General features: G+C 51.5%; 1 protein-coding gene across 3 annotated transcripts in view; it reads left to right on the forward strand.

Moving 5' to 3' along the window:
* Positions 1-2,751: 2,751 nt before the first annotated feature.
* The window catches only part of ITGAL (integrin subunit alpha L), a 69,505-nt gene continuing 53,888 nt past the window's right edge, over positions 2,752-18,368 (forward strand). For all 3 annotated transcript variants that reach the window (XM_075318688.1, XM_075318690.1, XM_075318689.1), the window contains exons 1-8: positions 2,752-2,906; positions 2,980-3,097; positions 4,648-4,730; positions 5,185-5,249; positions 8,352-8,466; positions 10,656-10,786; positions 14,121-14,263; positions 14,552-14,696. In XM_075318688.1, the coding sequence (XP_075174803.1) occupies positions 2,864-2,906; positions 2,980-3,097; positions 4,648-4,730; positions 5,185-5,249; positions 8,352-8,466; positions 10,656-10,786; positions 14,121-14,263; positions 14,552-14,696 (843 nt within the window). In that variant the 5' untranslated portion in view covers positions 2,752-2,863. The remainder of the gene's footprint in view (positions 2,907-2,979; positions 3,098-4,647; positions 4,731-5,184; positions 5,250-8,351; positions 8,467-10,655; positions 10,787-14,120; positions 14,264-14,551; positions 14,697-18,368) is intronic.

Below are 18,368 nucleotides of genomic sequence, written 5' to 3' on the forward strand. Positions count from 1 at the left end.
TCTTCACTTCACATCGCATAAGGGTGTACTGCTGTAAGTAAGATGGGTGATGGTATGTACTAATGGTTTCTGGAGGTCCTCTCTGGCTCTGTAACCAAACTGATGCGGAGAAAAGGTGCCACCCTTTTATTTTAGTGGGTTTCTTGTCCTGGATAGGTGGACTCCCTCTGGTGGTGCTGTCATGGGCTCTGGAACATCCCATTACCAGTAAGTAACTAATATTTGCTCCTTGTGGTGACCCCTCTGTATTTGCTCCTTGTGGTGACCCCTCTGTATTTGCTCCTTGTGGTGACTCCTCTGTATTTGCTCCTTGTGGTGACCCCTCTGTATTTGCTCCTTGTGGTGACTCCTCTGTATTTGCTCCTTGTGGTGACCCCTCTGTATTTGCTTCTTGTGGTGACTCCTCTGTATGTGCTTCTTGTGGTGACTCCTCTGTAGTTGCCCCTTGTGGTGACTCCTCTGTATTTGCTTCTTGTGGTGACTCCTCTGTATTTGCTCCTTGTGGTGACTCCTCTGTATTTGCTCCTTGTGGTGACTCCTCTGTATTTGCTCCTTGTGGTGACTCCTCTGTATTTGCTCCTTGTGGTGACCCCTCTATATTTGCACCTTGTGGTGACTCCTCTGTATCTGCCCCTTGTGATGACTCCTCTGTATTTGCTCCTTGTGGCGACTCCTCTGTATTTGCTCCTTGTGGTGACTCCTCTGTATTTGCTCCTTGTGGTGACTCCTCTGTATTTGCTCCTTGTGGTGACCCCTCTGTATTTGCACCTTGTGGTGACTCCTCTGTATCTGCCCCTTGTGATGACTCCTCTGTATTTGCTCCTTGTGGTGACCCCTCTGTATTTGCTCCTTGTGGTGACCCCTCTGTATTTGCTCCTTGTGGTGACTCCTCTGTATTTGCTCCTTGTGGTGACTCCTCTGTATTTGCCCCTTGTGATGACTCCTCTGTATTTGCCCCTTGTGATGACTCCTCTGTATTTGCCCCTTGTGATGACTCCTCTGTATTTGCCCCGTGTGATGACTCCTCTGTATTTGCCCCGTGTGATGACTCCTCTGTATTTGCCCCTTGTGATGACTCCTCTGTATTTGCCCCTTGTGATGACTCCTCTGTATTTGCTCCTTGTGGTGACTCCTCTGTATTTGCCCCTTGTGGTGACTCCTCTGTATTTGCCCCTTGTGATGACTCCTCTGTATTTGCCCCTTGTGATGACTCCTCTGTATTTGCCCCTTGTGATGACTCCTCTGTATTTGCACCTTGTGGTGACCCCTCTGTATTTGCCCCTTGTGGTGACCCCTCTGTATTTGCTCCTTGTGGTGACTCCTCTGTATTTGCCCCTTGTGGTGACCCCTCTGTATTTGCCCCTTGTGGTGACTCCTCTGTATTTGCCCCTTGTGGTGACTCCTCTGTATTTGCCCCTTGTGGTGACCCCTCTCTATTTGCCCCTTGTGGTGACTCCCTCTGTATTTGCTCCTTGTGGTGACTCCCCTGTATTTGCTCCTTGTGGTGACCCCTCTGTATTTGCTCCTTGTGGTGACCCCTCTGTATTTGCCCCTTGTGGTGACTCCTCTGTATTTGCCCCTTGTGGTGACTCTTCTGTATTTGCACCTTGTGGTGACCCCTCTGTATTTGCTCCTTGAGGTGACTCCTCTGTATTTGCTCCTTGTGGTGACCCCTTGGCATTTGCTCTCATGATGTCTTCTCTTTATGGTGGACTTAGATCCTGAGACACTGACTCCCTGAAGCGTGGTCTTCACTTGGGGGGGATGGTTTGAAGGATTTTCCTCACTATGGAAAGGATTCTGTGACCATACACCACTAATCTGACCCAGTGACGTCCCGACCTTTTTCAGTTCCTTGCTCACCAGTGCACTTTTTTTTTTGCAGAATGTACCAAACTGTTCATTTGGCCGCTCCTGACATTTCTGCTCTCTCATCATCATCTCTGATGATTTCTTCTTTTTCAGCCTAATGATGGTCTGTTTCTCCTCTGACCGCATGTTGTGGGCTCCCAGTAACAGCTTCTAAAGGCAAATGCCGCACCTGGAATCAGCTCCAGACCTTTTACCTGATTAATTGATGATGGATGAAGGAGGGATTCGCCCAGTAAAGAGATCCTGAGATAATTGTCCAATTACTTCTGGCCCCTTGTAAACAAGGCAGCGACATATTAAAGAGCCGTAATTCCTAACCCTTCCTCCAATTATGATGTGAATCCCTCAGAGCGGAGAGCCGGGACTTCAAGCCCAGATAGAACTGGATCTGGAATATGTTCTGGTAAAATGCTAAAACTTGTGTTTTATGGCAGATCTCTTTATCGGAAATCTTCAGTAGTGAAATAGTCTTTTTCTATTTGTCCTCCTGAGCGGTGGAGAGCGTGGAGCATTGTTGTGTCTCCACTCACGTTAGCAGGTTGCCATGTTTTGGGTGGATATTGTTTGGGTTTTGGGTTGGCTGGTGGACTCTGCTCCTACGGTGGCCACCATCTCTGATCAGGGCACCATTTCTCATGAGATTTTTCGTACTATTGTGGACTTCATCATTGAGGGAGAATGCAGGGGTTTTGGTGATTCTTCACTGACTAATAATCTGTAATAGTTGGTGGTTGCCATCAGTCTTGGCTTTCAGGTGGCAGCGTATGAAGAAGTTGCGTATCTCACACTCAGAAGACTTCCTTCCTCTCCCAGCCCCCTCATAACCACAAGTATAAGGTGACTTAATGCCTCCACCCAGCCCTTGCCGGGTGTCATCTCATGCAGCTTCAGCACTCTCTCGGCCCATTGCTTTGTTCCCACGGTCACTTCTGCTCCTCGCGCAGGTCTCGTTACCCCTTTTAAAGTCTGTGTCTTCACCCAGTGAGGACTCATGGACTTCACCGGCCTACTTTTGCTGCTGTCCCTTCTTGAAGGTAGGTTGATATCTCATTAACTCTTACTATATCATCGATGGTGATGTCATGTTCTCATTGTATTTTTTTCTAGGGTTGGACGTCTCTTTCACGTACAATGTGGAGGTGCTGGAGAACAGGCGCTTTTCTGCTAACACCAGCAGTCTTTTCGGATATAGAGTGGTGCAGTTAAATTCCACAATTGGACCGAGGTGAGGTCTCAGCATTGTATGTTCTGTTACTTACATACCAGGGACACATGGTACATAGACGTCTCTGCCCCACGGCCTGAGACAACAAGTTCCCTCTTCAGAAAGTTTCATAACTCGGGGATACAAGAAAAAGACAAGAGTTTTACTATTAAAAGCAGCGACTGCAATAAGAGTAAGATGGCGAAACGTTCTCTCAGTATGTGATGGAAGAGGACTAACCGACAAGATGCATTGTCCTCCTGGTCTCTTCCATCCTCCCGGGCACTGTCCTCCTGGTCTCCTCCATCCACCCGGTCACTGTCCTCCTGTTCTCCTCCATCCTCCGGGTCACTGTCCTCCTGGTCTCCTCCATCCTCCCGGTCACTGTCCTCCTGGTCTCCTCCATCCTCCCGGTCACTGTCCTCCTGGTCTCCTCCATCCTCCCGGTCATTGTCCTCCTGATCTCCTCCATCCTCCCTATCACTGTACTCCTGATCTCCTCCATCCTCCCGGTCATTGTCCTCCTGATCTCCTCCATCCTCCCGGGCACTGTCCTCCTTATATCCTCCATCCTCCCAGGAACTGTCCTCCTTATATCCTTCATCCTCCCGGGCACTGTCCTCCTGGTCGTCTCCATCCACCCGGTCACTGTCCTCCTGGTCTCCTCCATCCTCCCGGTCATTGTCCTCCTGATCTCCTCCATCTTCCCAGTCATTGTCCTCCTGATCTCCTCCATCCTCCCGGTCATTGTCCTCCTGATCTCCTCCATCCTCCCGGTCATTGTCCTCCTGATCTCCTCCATCCTCCCGGTCATTGTCCTCCTGATCTCCTCCATCCTCCCGGTCATTGTCCTCCTGATCTCCTCCATCCTCCCGGTCATTGTCCTCCTGATCTTCTCCATCCTCCCGGTCATTGTCCTCCTGATCTCCTCCATCCTCCCGGTCATTGTCCTCCTGATCTCCTCCATCCTCCCGGTCATTGTCCTCCTGATCTCCTCCATCCTCCTGGGCACTGTCCTCCTGATCTCCTCCATCCTCCCGGTCACTGTCCTCCTGATCTCCTCCATCCTCCCGGTCACTGTCCTCCTGGTCTCCTCCATCCTCCCGGTCACTGTCCTCCTGGTCTCCTCCATCCACCCGGTCACTGTCCTCCTGGTCTCCTCCATCCTCCCGGTCATTATCCACCTGGTCGCCTCCATCCTCCCGATCACTGTACTCCTGATCTCCTCCATCCTCCCGGGCACTGTCCTCCTTATATCCTCCATCCTCCCGGGCACTGTCCTCCTTATATCCTCCATCCTCCCGGGCACTGTCCTCCTGGTCTCCTCCATCCTCCCGGGCACTGTCCTCCTGGTCTTCTCCATCCTCCCGGGCACTGTCCTCCTGGTCTCCTCTATCCTCCCGGGCACTGTCCTCCTGGTCTCCTCCATCCTCTCGGTCATTGTTCTCCTGGTCTCCTCCATCCTCCCGGTCACTGTTCTCCTGGTCGCCTCCATCATCCCGGCCTCTGCACTCTTACGGTACTTGTTACGACTTTACCTCTTGATTCTTCACACAAATTCTCTTTTACAGAGTCCTCATTGGGGATCCAGCCTCAAACATACTGCACACCTGTGATGTCATCAATGGGACGTGTGACATCATTACACTGCCAAGTAAGTGATTATGTGTGATGGAGGTAAGGAGTCTGTGATGTCTGGGGTCCTCTCAGCCCCCCCCCCCCCTTCACCTCGGTATATAACACCCGGTCCCTTCACCTCGGTGTATAACACCCGGTCCCCTCGCCCCCCCCCCCCCCTTCCGTATTGTCTACAGGTGGAGGGCACATACTTTTCTTCATAATGTCTATAAAAGGGTGGGGGGCACATACTTTTCTTCATAATGTCTATAAAAGGGTGGGGGGCACATACTTTTATCCGTAGAGTCTATAAGTGGGAGGGGCACATACTTTTTTCTGCTGTGTTTTTTAGGTGGGTGGAGAGGGGGCATATACTTTGCTCTGTAATGTCTATAGGTGGGTGGGGGGCATATACTTTGCTCTGTATTGTCTATAGGTGGGGGGGGCACATACTTTGAAATTTTGCATCATCTCGTCTCCCTTCCTCCTAGACCAGGGAAACTCGTCTTACCTGGGTCTGACCTTAGAAGTGGAGCCAGTATCCCGCCGTTGTCTGGTAAGTGACTCTCTGCTGCTGCCTTGCAGGTGACTCTCTGCTGCTGCCTGGTGGGTGACTCTCTGCTGCTGCCTGGCGGGTGACTCTCTGCTGCTGCCTGGCGGGTGACTCTCTGCTGCTGCCTGGCGGGTGACTCTCTGCTGCTGCCTGGCGGGTGACTCTCTGCTGCTGCCTGGCGGGTGACTCTCTGCTGCTGCCTGGCGGGTGACTCTCTGCTGCTGCCTGGCGGGTGACTCTCTGCTGCTGCCTGGCGGGTGACTCTCTGCTGCTGCCTGGCAAGTGGCTCTCTGCTGCTGCCGCCTGGCAGGTGACTCTCCCTCTGCTGCCGCCTGGCAGGTGACTCTCTGCTGCTGCTGCCGCCTGGCAGGTGACTATTCCTCTGCTGCCACCTGGCAGGTGACTCTCTGCTGCTGCTGCCGCCTGGCAGGTGACTCTCTGCTGCTGCTGCCGCCTGGCAGGTGACTCTCTGCTGCTGCTGCCGCCTGGCAGGTGACTCTCCCTCTGCTGCCGCCTGGCAGGTGACTCTCCCTCTGCTGCCGCCTGGCAGGTGACTCTCCCTCTGCTGCCGCCTGGCAGGTGACTCTCCCTCTGCTGCCGCCTGGCAGGTGACTCTCCCTCTGCTGCCGCCTGGCAGGTGACTCTCCCTCTGCTGCCGCCTGGCAGGTGACTCTCCCTCTGCTGCCGCCTGGCAGGTGACTCTCCCTCTGCTGCCGCCTGGCAGGTGACTCTCCCTCTGCTGCCGCCTGGCAGGTGACTCTCCCTCTGCTGCCGCCTGGCAGGTGACTCTCCCTCTGCTGCCGCCTGGCAGGTGACTCTCCCTCTGCTGCCGCCTGGCAGGTGACTCTCCCTCTGCTGCCGCCTGGCAGGTGACTCTCCCTCTGCTGCCGCCTGGCAGGTGACCCTCCCTCTGCTGCCGCCTGGCAGGTGACCCTCCCTCTGCTGCCGCCTGGCAGGTGACCCTCCCTCTGCTGCCGCCTGGCAGGTGACTCTCCCTCTGCTGCCGCCTGGCAGGTGACTCTCCCTCTGCTGCCGCCTGGCAGGTGACTCTCCCTCTGCTGCCGCCTGGTAGGTGACTCTCCCTCTGCTGCCGCCTGGCAGGTGACTCTCCCGCTGCTGCCGCCTGGCAGGTGACTCTCCCTCTGCTGCCGCCTGGCAGGTGACTCTCTGCTGCTGCTGCCGCCTGGCAGGTGACTCTCCCTCTGCTGCCACCTGACAGGTGACTCTCCCTCTGCTGCCGCCTGGCAGGTGACTCTCCCTCTGCTGCCGCCTGGCAGGTGACTCTCCCTCTGCTGCCGCCTGGCAGGTGACTCTCCCTCTGCTGCCGCCTTGCAGGTGACTCTCTGCTGCCGCCTGGTTCACAAAGTAGCCCTAAGTGGACTAGCACTGACCAAGCATCTTCCTTTTTGTTTCATATCCGGAAAGAAGAACCATGGATAATTTGTAGCAAATGTTCTTTTGTTTTTTAATTATGTGCTAATTTTTAAATAAGGTCTAGATTCAATCTTTCTTAATCAGGATAATGTGCCCTAATGAGTGTAATAACGCCAATTCTAATAGCCCCTATAGATCATAGAGTTATGTTTAATAACTAAAAATAAGTACTTAAGGGGGGAGTTAAAGTCTGTAGTGTTAAATTAAGCAACAATCCCATAGAAAGTCCACATATATAGATATGAATATAATTAAAGTCCCAAGGGCAGTAGGTCACAAATAAGTCCCAAATAATAAAATATATCTAAATGTGGAAAATTTTAAAATTTAAGGTAATAATATTCACAGATATTTTATTAAGGGGGGACTGTGGAGGTCGCCTGAGCTGTAGCTTGTTTAAACATAATAAGAATATCTGTGTATAGAAATAATCAAAATGTAGATGTAGTTGCATAATTATCTGTCTGTCTATGTAGCCATCGCATAGACCCATAGTATAATTCTAAGCTGTATATTGAAAAACGTTAGCCAAAGTATAAATGAACAAAGGAGATATTCATTAAGTTAATTGGGAGCCTTATCAGCAAAATTCACAGGCGAAGGAATGTAGTATTTGTAGGATGAGGCAGGTGATCCCATACTCATGTATCATTTCTACAGAATCTCATTGTCGCTTACCATCTTCAAAGTGTATTATTTGGGATGATGTATGATCTCATGCATTCTCCCAATGCTGCCCATACGCACTCCCCCCTAATTATTCTTTATCAGTATGTGTGAGCAAATGGAGACGTTTTTGTAAATATCTTTCAGGCTGAAGTGATGTGTTTAATGCTTGAACAATAGAATATACGAGTCAGTTAATGACGCTGCCTGAGGGAGAGCATGTCTGTGTTCTTTGTCTTATATACATTGATATATATTGGCACTGATATACAGCTAATACGGCACCGTCTCTGGATATCCCAAACGAAGACTCCATTAGCAGTCTTCAACCAAATTCCTCCCTTGACACCACCTGGCAGGTGACTCTCCCGCTGACGCCGCCTTTCAGGTGACTCTCTGCTGCTGCCTGGCAGGTGACGCTCAGCCTGTACTGTTACAGGGGGTCTCGCTTGCACATGCAGCTGTTGCTCCGGATTCGGCTGTTGCCTTTTTGAAGTCAGGTTTATTGGTGGAAACTGCTGGTTCTTTATACAGCGTCTGTCAGCGCAGGATGAATGTTCAAGCTCAGGCGCTGGATGGACCTTGGCGGTCAGACATAGACAGCACCTTCTTGTCTTCCCTCAGTCTCCGCCCTTTCTTCTTTGATTGACAGCTCTGGCTTTCTTGAGTCAGTGGGAGGCTGGACAGTAAGAGCCCTTATTGGTAACGATCTCCAGATCTATTCTTCAGTCACAGGCCAATGTCTATAACTCCTACAGGAGGTCTCCCCACTACTGAGTGACGGGGGCGACTAATAGACAGGCACTTCACATGTGCCTGGGGTGATAGGAGGAGGGCACCATCATCCAGGATATTAGAGGAAAACTAAAACTTATCGCTGAACACTGCGGACACCAGGATCACAACACTTCACTAAAACCGTTTTTGCCTGAAGAACTACATATACCTGCAGTGTAAAGCATGGTGGCTGAGATGTTATCTGACTCTCATATATGTTCTCTCCAGATTTGTGGCTTTGCAGAACCTCATGACTGTTCCCAGACCCTGTACACAAATGGCGCCTGCTACACCGTGGACTCCGGTCTCACAGCATCTGAGAAGAGCACCCCTGGTTATCAAGGTGCGTACCCCAAGAAAGGGCGTGCCCCTGTATCGAAAGCTGTCAGCTGCGTCCACTGCACAAGACCACGGCTGCTCACATGTAGAAGATCCTTGTGGTGCGGCCAAACGATGTGAGGTCACACCCCACCGGGAGATCACACCGTATGTGCCCATCGCAGTGCTCGTCACCCCAATCTCACCAAAGACTTGTCATATCGCAAAATGTACTCTGCCTGTCCTCTCCCAGCCAGTCTCCTCCTCTGTCCTCACCTACTGCCTGTCCTGTCCTCTCCCAGCCAGTCTCCTCCTCTGTCCTCACCTACTGCCTGTCCTGTCCTCTCCCAGCCAGTCTCCTCATATGTCCTCACCTACTGCCTGTCCTGTCCTCTCCCAGCCTGTCTCCTCCTCTGTCCTCACCTACTGCCTGTCCTGTCCTCTCCCAGCCAGTCTCCTCCTCTGTCCTCACCTACTGCCTGTCCTGTCCTCTCCCAGCCAGTCTCCTCATATGTCCTCACCTACTGCCTGTCCTGTCCTCTCCCAGCCTGTCTCCTCCTCTGTCATCACCTACTTCCTGTCCTGTCCTCTCCCAGCCAGTCTCCTCCTCTGTCCTCACCTACTGCCTGTCCTGTCCTCTCCCAGCCAGTCTCCTCCTCTGTCCTCACCTACTGCCTGTCCTGTCCTCTCCCAGCCTGTCTCCTCCTCTGTCCTCACCTACTGCCTGTCCTGTCCTCTACCCAGCCAGTCTCCTGCTCTGTCCTCACCTACTGCCTGTCCTGTCCTCTACCCAGCCAGTCTCCTGCTCTGTCCTCACCTACTGCCTGTCCTGTCCTCTACCCAGCCAGTCTCCTGCTCTGTCCTCACCTACTGCCTGTCCTGTCCTCTACCCAGCCAGTCTCCTGCTCTGTCCTCACCTACTGCCTGTCCTGTCCTCTCCCAGCCTGTCTCCTCATATGTCCTCACCTACTGCCTGTCCTGTCCTCTCCCAGCCAGTCTCCTCCTCTGACCTCACCTACTGCCTGTCCTGTCCTCTCCCAGCCAGTCTCCTCCTCTGTCCTCACCTACTGCCTGTCCTGTCCTCTCCCAGCCTGTCTCCTCCTCTGTCCTCACCTACTGCCTGTCCTGTCCTCTACCCAGCCAGTCTCCTGCTCTGTCCTCACCTACTGCCTGTCCTGTCCTCTCCCAGCCTGTCTCCTCATATGTCCTCACCTACTGCCTGTCCTGTCCTCTCCCAGCCAGTCTCCTGCTCTGTCCTCACCTACTGCCTGTCCTGTCCTCTCCCAGCTTGTCTCCTCATATGTCCTCACCTACTGCCTGTCCTGTCCTCTCCCAGCCAGTCTCCTCCTCTGTCCTCACCTACTGCCTGTCCTGTCCTCTCCCCGCCTGTCTCCTCATATGTCCTCACCTACTGCCTGTCCTGTCCTCTCCCAGCCTGTCTCCTCATATGTCCTCACCTACTGCCTGTCCTGTCCTCTCCCAGCCTGTCTCCTCCTCTGTCCTCACCTACTGCCTGTCCTGTCCTCTCCCAGCCAGTCTCCTCCTCTGTCCTCACCTACTGCCTGTCCTGTCCTCTCCCAGCCTGTCTCCTCCTCTGTCCTCACCTATTGCCTGTCCTGTCCTCTCCCAGCCTGTCTCCTCATATGTCCTCACCTACTGCCTGTCCTGTCCTCTCCCAGCTAGTCTCCTCCTCTGTCCTCACCTACTGCCTGTCCTGTCCTCTCCCAGCTGGTCTCCTGCTCTGTCCTCACCTACTGCCTGTCCTGTCCTCTCCCAGCCTGTCTCCTCATATGTCCTCACCTACTGCCTGTCCTGTCCTCTCCCAGCCAGTCTCCTCTTCTGTCCTCACCTACTGCCTGTCCTGTCCTCTCCCAGCCAGTCTCCTCCTCTGTCCTCACCTACTGCCTATCCTGTCCTCTCCCAGCCAGTCTCCTCCTCTGTCCTCACCTACTGCCTGTCCTGTCCTGTCACGGCCAGTCTCCTCCTCCTTCCTCTCCCGGTCAGTCTCCTCCTCTGTCCTCACCTACTGCCTGTCCTCTCCTGGCCAGTCTCCTCCTCTGTCCTCTCCCGGCCAGTCTCCTCCTCTGTCCTCTCCCGGCCAGTCTCCTCCTCTGTCCTCTCCTGGCCTGTCCTGTCCTCTCCTGACCTGTCTTCTGCCACCCCTGTGTTGTCTAGTTGTGTGCTCACCATTCTTACCTTTTGGTGTCTGTCCAGAGTGCCAGAAGGCCGAGGTGGACCTTTGTTTCCTCTTCGATGACTCTTTGAGTGTGGGGGAGCTTGAGTTTAACGAAGTGAAGAAATTCCTGAACAGCACAATTCAAAACCTGAAGAACAGCACTCTGAACGTAAGAGACTCGGCCGACAACTCTGAGAATGAGACCCCCGCTTCTCTATGGCCTCTCAACCGCATCTTCATCCAATACGTCTATACATCCCGCGAGTGTCCAAGTCAACTCCACCTTCTTCTGAGTCATCAGAAATCTGCACTCTTCACAATCACTCATCCCATCAACCGCCAATGTCTCCATTCTCCACCCTCCTCCTCCATCACATGCCGAAATCTCCATTCTCCACCCTCCTCCTCCATCACATACCGATATCTCCATTCTCCACCCTCCTCCTCCATCACATACCGATATCTCCATCCTCCACCCTCCTCCTCCATCACATGCCGATATCTCCATTCTCCACCCTCCTCCTCCATCACATACCGATATCTCCATCCTCCACCCTCCTCCTCCATCACATGCCGATATCTCCATTCTCCACCCTCCTCCTCCATCACATACCGATATCTCCATTCTCCACCCTCCTCCTCCATCACATACCGATATCTCCATTCTCCACCCTCCTCCTCCATCACATACTGATATCTCCATTATCCACCCTCCTCCTCCATCACATACCGATATCTCCATTCTCCACCCTCCTCCTCCATCACATACCGATATCTCCATTCTCCACCCTCCTCCTCCATCACATGCCGATATCTCCATTCTCCACCCTCCTCCTCCATCACATGCCGATATCTCCATTCTCCACCCTCCTCCTCCATCACATACCGATATCTCCATTCTCCACCCTCCTCCTCCATCACATACTGATATCTCCATTATCCACCCTCCTCCTCCATCACATACCGATGTCTCCATTCTCCACCCTCCTCCTCCATCACATACCGATGTCTCCATTCTCCACCCTCCTCCTCCATCACATACCGATATCTCCATTCTCCACCCTCCTCCTCCATCACATACCGATATCTCCATTCTCCACCCTCCTCCTCCATCACATACCGATATCTCCATTCTCCACCCTCCTCCTCCATCACATACCGATGTCTCCATTCTCCACCCTCCTCCTCCATCACATACCGATATCTCCATTCTCCACCCTCCTCCTCCATCACATACCGATGTCTCCATTCTCCACCCTCCTCCTCCATCACATACCGATATCCCCATTCTCCACCCTCCTCCTTCATCACATACCGATGTCTCCATTCTCCACCCTCCTCCTCCATCACATACCGATGTCTCCATTCTCCACCCTCCTCCTCCATCACATACCGATGTCTCCATTCTCCACCCTCCTCCTCCATCACATACCGATATCCCCATTCTCCACCCTCCTCCTCCATCACATACCGATGTCTCCATTCTCCACCCTCCTCCTCCATCACATACCGATATCTCCATTCTCCACCCTCCTCCTCCATCACATACCGATATCTCCATTCTCCACCCTCCTCCTTTATCACATACCGATATCTCCATTCTCCACCCTCCTCCTTTATCACATACCGATATCTCCATTCTCCACCCTCCTCCTCCATCCCAAACCGATATCTCCATTCTCCACCCTCCTCCTCCATCACATACTGATATCTCCATTCTCCACCCTCCTCCATCACATACTGATATCTCCATTCTCCACTCTCCTCCTCCATCACATACCGATATCTCCATTCTCCACCCTCCTCCTCCATCACATACCGATATCCCCATTCTCCACCCTCCTCCTCCATCACATACCGATATCTCCATTCTCCACCCTCCTCCTCCATCACATACCGATATCTCCATTCTCCACTCTCCTCCTCCATCACATACCGATATCTCCATTCTCCACCCTCCTCCTCCATCACATACCGATATCTCCATTCTCCACTCTCCTCCTCCATCACATACCGATATCTCCATTCTCCACCCTCCTCCTCCATCACATACCGATATCTCCATTCTCCACTCTCCTCCTCCATCACATGCCGATATCTCCATTCTCCACCCTCCTCCTCCATCACATACCGATATCCCCATTCTCCACCCTCCTCCTCCATCACATATCGATATCTCCATTCTCCACCCTCCTCCATTACATACCGATATCTCCATTCTCCACCCTCTTCCTCCATCACATACCGATATCTCCATTCTCCACCCTCCTCCTCCATCACATACCGATATCTCCATTCTCCACCCTCCTCCTCCATCATATACCGATATCTCCATTCTCTACCCTCCTCCTCCATCACACAACGATATCTCCATTCTCCACTCTCCTCCTCCATCACATACCGATATCTCCATTCTCCACCCTCCTCCTCCATCACATACCGATATCTCCATTCTCCACCCTCCTCCTCCATCACATACCGATATCTTCATTCTCCACCCTCCTCCTCTATCACATACCGATATCTTTTGTGAGGAGTGGACTACAGACTATTGGACCAGTGGACGTAGAGCGCAGTCCACAGCTGTAAGGGACGTGAACTTTTTCCTGTACGGAGTGCTGGTTACGTTGATCTCATTGTTGTGCTTTATTAGATATTTTCTTGCTTGTCAGTGTAAGGTGCAAAGAAGGCCAGGCATGAGATTGGTAATTACAGTAAAGCAGACATTCCATTACTCTCGTTAGTGTCACAGGGGCCATTGTTCTCCAGCCACCAGTCCCATTATGTGGATGGAGATAGTAGACCCAGTAGAGCTGTCACCACAGGGGGTCTCACATGCAGTCCTAGGTGAGGGGCTTGGCCTCAGGAAAATACCTCCTAGCAATACATAGTAACCATTTGAGGGTGTGTTTGCTGGAAGCTGGGCTCGAACCTGATAGGTGGCTTTGGGTACTTAGGACACTATCCAGGGGGTGGGGGGGGTTGTTGCCGGGTGGAGTTGTTTACATGTGCTACCACCACCATCTGGAGAGCATAGGCTGTAACTGCAGAGAATACTGGTGAAAGATACAAAAGCTGTGGGACAACCAAAAGTTGGGAGACGGTGGGCATCACCTCGTACCGATCTTGGTTTGGGATCTCGTGCACTGGGGGCATCTCATTTTGGCCATCTACTTGGAGAGAATAAAAATAATTGCACCCTAGAGGATGAATACAACCACCACCGCAGATCCTCACCAGTGCAGGAGCTTACAATTTATATGATAGGACCCCCCGGAGCAGAACAATCTTCTCATACCTCTCCATTGGGTTTTCCTCGCTCACAGGAGTCCCCCACGTGGGATCGATATAACCGGCGTCCCGAGCTGGAAAACGTCCCGTCCCGTAGAGCCGTGGACTCCTCTATGTACATTGTCCAATGGTCCTTAGGCCGCAGCCCGCTCCTCACAACTTTCATTGTATTTTCTCCGACTCCACCATAAAACGTCTTTTCTGTTTTACAGTTCGCGGTTGTGAAGTTTGGGACTCGGGCAGAGAAAATTTTCAATTTTGCAGATTATCAAAATGGAAAAGGTGAAAAATTAGTTTCAGACATGAAGCATTCAGGAGGTGGAACAAAAATATACAATGCCATCAACTTCACCTTGTAAGTCCTCCATTGTATGTCCTCTACGTGTGGGGCGTCGTCTACAGCATGTGTATATACATAGGATTCAGCAGTGGCCCCTGGACCTCCTGTGGGGCCCCTATACACGGCTCGTGTTCACACACCCTGCAGTCAGATCATGGTTTCTGCCCACCCCACCAGGCCTAATGAGATCCCATCATCCTATTCTCAGATCGAGGGGATGGTTTCCTTCTGCGTCATGGCTGGAGCCATCTAACATGTTCTCATGATCTTTCACGTCTATTAAAATCCTAAGTATTCCTGCAGGACTAACATCTTCACACCTGAAGCTGGAGCCCGGGAGCAGGCAAAAAGAATTATTCTTCTTCTGTCAGATGGAGACTCCCATGATGACAACAATGGAGTTATCGAAGCTGCAGACCAACAGAAAATCACCCGTTATGTCATCGGGGTAATCGGCTTCTTCAGTGTCATAGGGCTGTCCTCCACTCCTCATCCATGATTCATCTCAGGGCTATCTTCTGTCCTCCACTCCTCATCCATGATTCCATCTCAGGGCTATCTTCTGTCCTCCACTCCTCATCCATGATTCCATCTCAGGGCTATCTTCTGTCCGCTCCTCATCCATGATTCCATCTCAGGGCTATCTTCTGTCCACTCCTCATCCATGATTCCATCTCAGGGCTATCTTCTGTCCACTCCTCATCCATGATTCCATCTCAGGGCTATCTTCTGTCCACTCCTCATCCATGATTCCATCTCAGGGCTATCTTCTGTCCTCCACTCCTCATCCATGATTCCATCTCAGGGCTATCTTCTGTCCACTCCTCATCCATGATTCCATCTCAGGGCGATTTCCTGTCCTCCACTCCTCATCCATGATTCCATCTCAGGGCTATTTTCTCTCCTCCACTCATCATCCATGATTCATCTCAGGGCTATCTTCTGTCCACTCCTCATCCATGATTCCATCTCAGGGCTATCTTCTGTCCTCCACTCCTCATCCATGATTCCATCTCAGGGCTATTTTCTCTCCTCCACTCATCATCCCTGATTCATCTCAGGGCTATCTTCTGTCCACTCCTCATCCATGATTCCATCTCAGGGCTATCTTCTCTCCTCCACTCATCATCCATGATTCATCTCAGGGCTATCTTCTGTCCACTCCTCATCCATGATTCCATCTCAGGGCTATCTTCTCTCCTCCACTCCTCATCCATGATTCCATCTCAGGGCTATCTTCTCTCCACTCCTCATCGATGATACCATCTCGTGGCTATCTTCTGTCCTCCACTCCTCATCCATGATTCCATCTCAGGGCTATCTTCTGTCTTCCACTCCTCATCCATGATTCCATCTCAGGGCTATCTTCTGTCCTTTACTCCTCATCCATGATTCCATCTCAGGGCTATCGTCTCTCCTCCACTCCTCATCCATGATTCCATCTCAGGGCTATCTTCTCTCCACTCCTCATCCATGATTCCATCTCAGGGCTATCTTCTGTCCTCCACTCCTCATCCATGATTCCATCTCAGGGCTATCTTCTGTCCTCCACTCCTCATCCATGATTCCATCTCAGGGCTATTTTCTCTCCTCCACTCCTCATCCATGATTCATCTCAGGGCTATCTTCTGTCCACTCCTCATCCATGATTCCATCTCAGGGCTATCTTCTCTCCTCCACTCATCATCCATGATTCCATCTCAGGGCTATCTTCTGTCCTTTACTCCTCATCCATGATTCCATCTCAGGACTATCTTCTGTCCTTTACTCCTCATCCATGATTCCATCTCAGGGCTATCTTCTGTCCTTTACTCCTCATCCATGATTCCATCTCAGGGCTATCTTCTCTCCTCCACTCATCATCCATGATTCCATCTCAGGGCTATCTTCTGTCCTTTACTCCTCATCCATGATTCCATCTCAGGGCTAACTTCTGTCCTTTACTCCTCATCCATGATTCCATCTCAGGGCTATCTTCTGTCCTTTACTCCTCATCCATGATTCCATCTCAGGGCTATCTTCTCTCCTCCACTCCTCATCCATGATTCCATCTCAGGGCTATCTTCTCTCCACTCCTCATCGATGATACCATCTCGTGGCTATCTTCTGTCCTCCACTCCTCATCCATGATTCCATCTCAGGGCTATCTTCTGTCCTCCACTCCTCATCCATGATTCATCTCAGGGCTATCTTCTGTCCACTCCTCATCCATGATTCCATCTCAGGGCTATCTTCTCTCCTCCACTCATCATCCATGATTCATCTCAGGGCTATCTTCTCTCCTCCACTCCTCATCCATGATTCATCTCAGGGCTATCTTCTGTCCTTTACTCCTCATCCATGATTCCATCTCGTGGCTATCTTCTCTCCTCCACTCCTCATCCATGATTCCATCTCAGGGCTATCTTCTGTCTTCCACTCCTCATCCATGATTCCATCTCAGGGCTATCGTCTCTCCTCCACTCCTCATCCATGATTCCATCTCAGGGCTATCTTCTGTCCTTTACTCCTCATCCATGATTCCATCTCAGGGCTATCTTCTGTCCTTTACTCCTCATCCATGATTCCATCTCAGGGCTATCGTCTCTCCTCCACTCCTCATCCATGATTCCATCTCAGGGCTATCATCTCTCCTCCACTCCTCATCCATGATTCCATCTCAGGGCTATCTTCTCTCCACTCCTCATCCATGATTCCATCTCAGGGCTATCTTCTGTCCTCCACTCCTCATCCATGATTCCATCTCAGGGCTATCTTCTGTCCTCCACTCCTCATCCATGATTCCATCTCAGGGCTATTTTCTCTCCTCCACTCCTCATCCATGATTCATCTCAGGGCTATCTTCTCTCCACTCCTCATCCATGATTCCATCTCAGGGCTATCTTCTCTCCTCCACTCATCATCCATGATTCATCTCAGGGCTATCTTCTGTCCTTTACTCCTCATCCATGATTCCATCTCAGGGCTATCTTCTCTCCTCCACTCCTCATCCATGATTCCATCTCAGGGCTATCTTCTCTCCACTCCTCATCGATGATACCATCTCGTGGCTATCTTCTGTCCTCCACTCCTCATCCATGATTCATCTCAGGGCTATCTTCTGTCCTTTACTCCTCATCCATGATTCCATCTCAGGGCTATCTTCTGTCCTTTACTCCTCATCCATGATTCCATCTCAGGGCTATCTTCTCTCCTCCACTCATCATCCATGATTCCATCTCAGGGCTATCTTCTGTCCTTTACTCCTCATCCATGATTCCATCTCAGGGCTATCTTCTGTCCTTTACTCCTCATCCATGATTCCATCTCAGGGCTATCTTCTCTCCTCCACTCCTCATCCATGATTCCATCTCAGGGCTATCTTCTCTCCACTCCTCATCCATGATTCCATCTCAGGGCTATCTTCTGTCCTCCACTCCTCATCCATGATTCCATCTCAGGGCTATCTTCTGTCCTCCACTCCTCATCCATGATTCCATCTCAGGGCTATTTTCTCTCCTCCACTCCTCATCCATGATTCATCTCAGGGCTATCTTCTCTCCACTCCTCATCCATGATTCCATCTCAGGGCTATCTTCTCTCCTCCACTCATCATCCATGATTCATCTCAGGGCTATCTTCTGTCCTTTACTCCTCATCCATGATTCCATCTCAGGGCTATCTTCTCTCCTCCACTCCTCATCCATGATTCCATCTCAGGGCTATCTTCTCTCCACTCCTCATCGATGATACCATCTCGTGGCTATCTTCTCTCCTCCACTCATCATCCATGATTCATCTCGTGGCTATCTTCTGTCCTTTACTCCTCATCCATGATTCCATCTCAGGGCTATCTTCTGTCCTCCACTCCTCATCCATGATTCCATCTCAGGGCTATCTTCTCTGCTCCACTCCTCATCCATGATTCCATCTCAGGGCTATCTTCTGTCCTTTACTCCTCATCCATGATTCCATCTCAGGGCTATCGTCTCTCCTCCACTCCTCATCCATGATTCCATCTCAGGGCTATCTTCTCTCCACTCCTCATCGATGATACCATCTCGTGGCTATCTTCTGTCCTCCACTCCTCATCCATGATTCCATCTCAGGGCTATCTTCTGTCCTCCACTCCTCATCCATG

Source organism: Anomaloglossus baeobatrachus, chromosome 7 (assembly GCF_048569485.1).
Source record: "Anomaloglossus baeobatrachus isolate aAnoBae1 chromosome 7, aAnoBae1.hap1, whole genome shotgun sequence".
Taxonomy (NCBI): Eukaryota; Metazoa; Chordata; class Amphibia; order Anura; family Aromobatidae; genus Anomaloglossus; species Anomaloglossus baeobatrachus.